At 43.6% G+C, this 5,567-nt stretch overlaps 1 protein-coding gene across 1 annotated transcript; it reads left to right on the top strand.

Moving 5' to 3' along the window:
• Positions 1 to 3,673, top strand: LOC138591345 (tetratricopeptide repeat protein 9A). The gene is made up of 3 exons (XM_069661908.1): positions 1 to 721; positions 1,093 to 1,275; positions 2,807 to 3,673. The coding sequence occupies exons 1-3, from the start codon at positions 226 to 228 to the stop codon at positions 2,887 to 2,889; spliced, it is 762 nt and encodes a 253-aa protein (XP_069518009.1). The 5' UTR covers positions 1 to 225; the 3' UTR covers positions 2,890 to 3,673.
• Positions 3,674 to 5,567: the final 1,894 nt, after the last annotated feature.

Genomic DNA, 5,567 nt, shown 5'->3' with positions numbered 1-5,567 from the left:
CGCTGGCCTTGTATTTATCCACCAATCGGCTCGTCGGAGGGGAAAAATACGAGGACAGGCTGCACGGAGGAGCGCGCATCGCGCAGGGTTGCGCACAGAGAAAGACGTAGCTGCGACACTGCTTGCGAGGCGAAGACGCGACTACACGGCCATGGGGATGCAGTGAAGGAGGCTCTGCTAATTTTCCGCCGGGCACAGGGCAGCTTTAATCAAATAAAGGCGAAAATGAGCGTGATTCAGGCTGGGCACGACGGCAGGGTAGAAGGCGGCAGAGGAAGCCTCGGCGACAGCGGCAGTGGCTCCCCGAGGCTCCTCCAGCAGTGCGCTCAGCCTCCACACAGCAGCAGCAGCAGCAGCAGCAGCAGCCGGACCAAAGATGCCAGATACCAGCAGCAGCTCCAGCAGCAGCGGCATCATGGAGGGTCGATGCTCAAACAACCATCACACAACGAGCCGGCCGACGTCGTGAGGCGGGCGCTGGACTTCAAGTGCCAGGGCACCCAGTGCTACAAGGATAAGAAGTACCGAGAGGCGATCGGCAAGTATCACCGCGCTCTGCTGGAGATTAAGGGGCTGTGCAGGGTGCTGGGGGACCCGGACACAGGCTCCAAGCCGTCCCCGTCCCCCCTCCTGCCCACCATCAGCAAGTCCAGCACGCTGACAGATGAGCAGAAGGGGGCCATGGAGAACGCAGAGCTGGAGTGTTACAACAGCTTGGCCGGTAATTTCCCCTCACACATTTCTACACACGCGCGCGCACACACACACACACACACACACACACACACACACACACACTACACTTATCTGCTCCTTTTTCAGCAGAGAAAGATTCTGGGAATACTCCAGAGCTCATGAATGATTCATAACGAGTATGAGTCATTCCCAGGCTTACCCCACTATCTGCTTCACTTTCTCTCATATTCACATCATAAAGATAGTACATATTTATTTACCCCTTTGCAAATCCAGTCCTTATACTTTAAGTGTTAAGATTTAATCAAAAACAGGACACACATGCTGTGACATGACATCCAAACATTGGCTCGTGCAGTGTTGGTTCGCTAACTTTTCCTCCCCTCCTGTCTTCAGCCTGCTTGTTACAAATGGAGCTGGTGAACTACGAGCGAGTGAAGGAGTACTGCCTGAAAGTTCTTCACAAGGAGGGAAAGAACTTCAAAGCTCTGTACCGATCCGGCGTGGCCTATTACCACCTAGGAGACTTCCAGAAGGCCCTGTACTACCTGAAGGAGTCACACAAACAGGAACCATCAGGTCAGGACTCCAGTGTGTGTCTGTTGTCCTTCATGAACAAGTTAGTTTACAGCACTGATGCATCAGTCGACCACAGATGCACATTTGATTGGATTCTTTGGAAGCACCTGCTTAACCTGCAGACCTGCTTAAGATCTGCTCAAGTCTTTTAATTAAATGACGACTTTGATTTTATTGATTTCAGGGTGACGCTGTAATATTCAAGTTTATATTTTTGCAACAAGCAAAAAGATGATGCGGCTTTACGTCAAATATCTTAAATTATGTTATTATTTAAAGTGACTGTCAGAAACATATTCTGACCTCACTGATCTTTGGCGTTAAAGACATTTGGATACGCGAGTCAGTTTCGAAGGTGATCAGTTGTTACCACAAAGGGAACAAATGTAGTCCATCATAAATTACATCACATTTTCAGAAACATCTTCAGAATACTAGCAACCTGTCTGGACACAGTTCATCTTCACTTGTGGCCTTTTTTTTGATTACTTGTTTTTTGGACAGTGATGGAAAGAAACAGTTAGTTTTCTGTAGTCCTTCATCTGGAAATATTGAATAGATTCCAAGTTTCTTCACAGCTATAGTTAGTATAGCTAATAGTGTATAAATTACTTGAAATTCTCTGGAGCCTATCCCAGATGTCATTGGGCGAGAGGCGGGGTTACACCTGGACAGGTCACCAGTCAATCATAGGACTGACACAAGCCCTTTCCCACTTGTCAAAAAACCCGCTAACACCCGCTAACACCCGGCTTTTTTGCTTAGTGGGAAAGGTTACAAGTAGCCCCCTTTCCGGCGCGATTCTATGCTCCGTCGGTAACTTCTGCGACTCCTTGTCATCTCAGCTAAAAATTCCGCCCGTCTCCGCCCGAGCAGCGCTCGAACATCGTTCCAAATTTGAATGAGTAATAGATACAATAAAGACCTGACCACCGTAACATCTTGTCATCATCGGCATGTATAAGCGGGTCATCCCGGGTCTGAAAAACCTGCGTCAACTCGCTAATTTCGTTGGGAAAGGGGTAACATAGACACAGACAACCCCTGCAGACTCACATTCACTCCTACGGACAATTTAGTGTCACCAGTGAACCTTACGAGCATGTCTTTGGACTGTGGGAGGAAGCCGGAGTACCTGGTGGGAACCCACACATGCTCGGGGGAAACATGCAAACTCCACACAGAAAGGGCGCCTACGTCCAGACCGAGACTCGAACCAGGAACTTTCAGCGCTAATTTATTTGAGTAGTGTAGTTCCTCTCTTTGCATTGAGTGCTTTGCTGTTCTTTGCATATAAATGTACAATGACTTTGTATTTTGAGGTTTGTTGATGTTGATGTGTTTGGTCCTGGAAGACTCTTTATAGATGCTGTTGTTTCTGGAGACAAAGACGTGTTTGTTCTTGCCGTCACGTAACGAGGCCTCATGTGCCACTGAGTCCAGTCTAGGTGGAAGATTTATGAGCATATTAATGCGACGTTTCCTGCCTGAACAGGAAATAAAGCAGCCATTTCCTGTCTTTGTTTTCCAGACACCAATGTGATCCGCTACATCCAGCTGACAGAGATGAAGATTCGCCGGAATGCCCAAAGGGAAAAGAAAGAAGCGACATAAGCGCTCGCTGTGTGAAGACTTCTCACCCGTCGTAGGTTTCAGCCCTACTATGTGCCGCCCAGACCTTACACACCACGAGGCAGAGGTCTTTGGCGTGAAGCGTTATTTTGTTTGCTTTTGCCTTGCACAGCAGCCAGTTATGTGATTGAACTTCATCATTGTGTGCTTGAAGCGTTTTTATGAAAAATTGTTGAGTTTTTGTCTCAAAACCCGCCAAATCTATCTACCATGAACCCACCCCGAGTATTTTTTAACCATAACAAACTGATGCACTGCCAGTCCAAACATTGCACATACAGGCCAACACTTGTGATAGAGACAGGATCAACAAGGTCCTCAGAGTGAATCCAGCATGTCTGCCAGTCGAGTGAAACTGTAATCTAGCACGTGCCCTCGCACAAGATGTCCTTTGAATGGCTTCGAGTAAGTGAGTAAGAACCACCTACACTTCTGTCACCATACTTTGATTTTGAAAGTACAAAAAAAGATCAAGATTTTTTTATACTCTCGATTATATCTGAAGTGCTTTCAGTGAGTGGGATTCTGCAGAATGTTGAGGTATGGACACCCAGAGCACGGAGTTGCTAGTTGCAGTGTTAACTTAAGAGACATATCACAAAATGTAAATAGGCTACTTTATAGAAATCACTAAAAGTATAATGGAGAGGCGAGATGTTTGTGTTGATTAATGCCAAAACAAAGCACTTCATTCACAGCATTTTCTGTAACAACAAATACTGTATGTTTACTGTAAAGGTATGCGTGTAATAAATGTGTCTATGGATTGAAGTACTTTTTTTTGTTGTGCAGCAGCAGTTTCTTTCCCTCCTGTTATCCTCGTATGCTAAAACAGATCTATGGAACTCTGCTGATGAAAGAAGCGGTTTTATACTTGGTTACTGCCACGGTGAGGCCTACCAGAAAAATATGCAAGGTGGTATGTTGTCTTACAGGTGGAAACATCAAAATGTAGTACCTTAAAACGTGATAGGTGAATCCTTTTGGTCACTTGGGTGGAGGAGAACCAAACCTCTGAACATAACACTGCTATATTCTCACCATTTCTGTTCAGCTTGTAAGCTCCCTCTTTAAACATTTACAGACAGGGAGCAACATTTGCATTTACCTGATGTTTTTCTGGCCTCCTGATGAATGTCAGTTCAATAGCTTCACTTTTTTTTTATAGCTCCCTTTCAGGTCTCCACCACCGTCTGAGGGATAGATCTGGCTCCGCTAAATGCTCCACTTTCTTCACAAGCTAACTGATGACACTGTTCGTTCTGGGGTGGCTGGTATCCGTAGCTTGTGTCTCTCATGTGTTAGCATTAGCATTCAGGTCACGATGGCAGACGACTTACCATTATAACCTGGCAATGTCAGAAACCTCTGATGTTGGAACTGTTTCCAAATTCAAACAAAGATGGCAGCCAGTTATCTGAAGAGCAAACAGAGTCACATAAAAATCCCTTTTGTAACAGACTGTTCTTTTTTCTTCCAGATGGTTAAATAGTCTTGAAGATGATGGAAATACCTTTAGAAAAGCAGTAAGATTTATGGAACAATAGCAAGGCTTGATTATCTTTCCTACAAATATTTGCATAGCTCAGTGACATCAGTTAATGCCAAAGCTAATGCTAATACACAAGAAGCAAAGACTGTTGCTAGTCTTTACTAACACCTGAGGGAAATGTAATACTCTTCAGCTCCTAAATACTTATTTTTTTTACAATCTAACCACTCACTCTCTTTGACAAAATTGCTGGTTAGCCCAAATTTGGACATTCACGTCTTAGCATTACCTCAATTCATGCTACAATGGTTACAACACATTTCTATTAATTCAACACCAGTTAAGTCTACTACATAAGTTGCAAAAACTGTTTCTAGTCTTCACTAATTCTTCTGTAAATAAGAGACAGGGCTAAACTGGTAACTGCTAGCTTGCTGTTAAATGCTGGTTAGCCATAGTTTGTACCTGTTTTGTATTAGCATTAGCTATATTCAAGTAGCCATGGCAGTTAATATCCATTTCTGTCAATCCAACTGTGATCATGTCTTGTTCAATTTTGTAGGTTTATTGGCAATTAATTATCACTCTTAGAAATGGCAGCTTAGCTGTGTTACTAAAATATGAGGCTAATGCTAGTACACAACAAGCAAAGACTGTTAGTCTTTACTAACTGCTGAGATAAATTTGATACTTTTTAGCTGCTAAATACTTCTACACCTGAATTTGTGCCATTCATGTTTTAACATTACCTCAATAGATGCTACAATGGTAACAACCCATTTCATTTGTGTTAACATCCTAGAAAGTTGTTAAAAATAAGGTAAATTATATTCATGAGGCAATATAGTTCTACTCTGACTTAAATATAGCGCTTACGTAAGTAGCAAAAACTGTTGCAAATTGTTGTAAATAAGAGGCAGCGCTAAATGCTAACTGTTAGCTTATGGTTGGGTTCTGAGTAGCCCCAGTTTGTGTCTGTTATTAGCATTAGCTACATTCAGTCACCATATCCAGTGACCATTAATATCCATTTATATCGCTCCAACTGCGGTGATGTCTATTTGTATAAGGTTGATTGTTTTCTCTCTTAGAAATAGCTTAGCTTTGTTTCTGAAATATGAGGCTAATGCTAATACACAAGAAGCAAAGACTGTTGCTCGTCTCTGCC

This window comes from Semicossyphus pulcher, unplaced genomic scaffold (assembly GCF_022749685.1).
Source record: "Semicossyphus pulcher isolate SPU_LCO1_2020_fin unplaced genomic scaffold, fSemPul1.0.p SCAF_14, whole genome shotgun sequence".
NCBI lineage: Eukaryota > Metazoa > Chordata > Actinopteri > Labriformes > Labridae > Semicossyphus > Semicossyphus pulcher.
The sequence above is the reverse complement of the archived record's forward strand: the minus strand, read 5'-3'. Positions and strand labels throughout refer to the sequence as shown.

Excerpts from the sequence above, each read along its gene's own strand:
- LOC138591345 (XM_069661908.1), top strand. The coding sequence starts at position 226 with ATGAGCGTGATTCAGGCTGGGCACGACGGCAGGGTAGAAGGCGGCAGA. Across the intron at positions 722-1,092 it reads GTGTTACAACAGCTTGGCCG|CCTGCTTGTTACAAATGGAG; the intron begins GTAATTTCCCCT and ends TCCTGTCTTCAG. Across the intron at positions 1,276-2,806 it reads ACACAAACAGGAACCATCAG|ACACCAATGTGATCCGCTAC; the intron begins GTCAGGACTCCA and ends TTTGTTTTCCAG.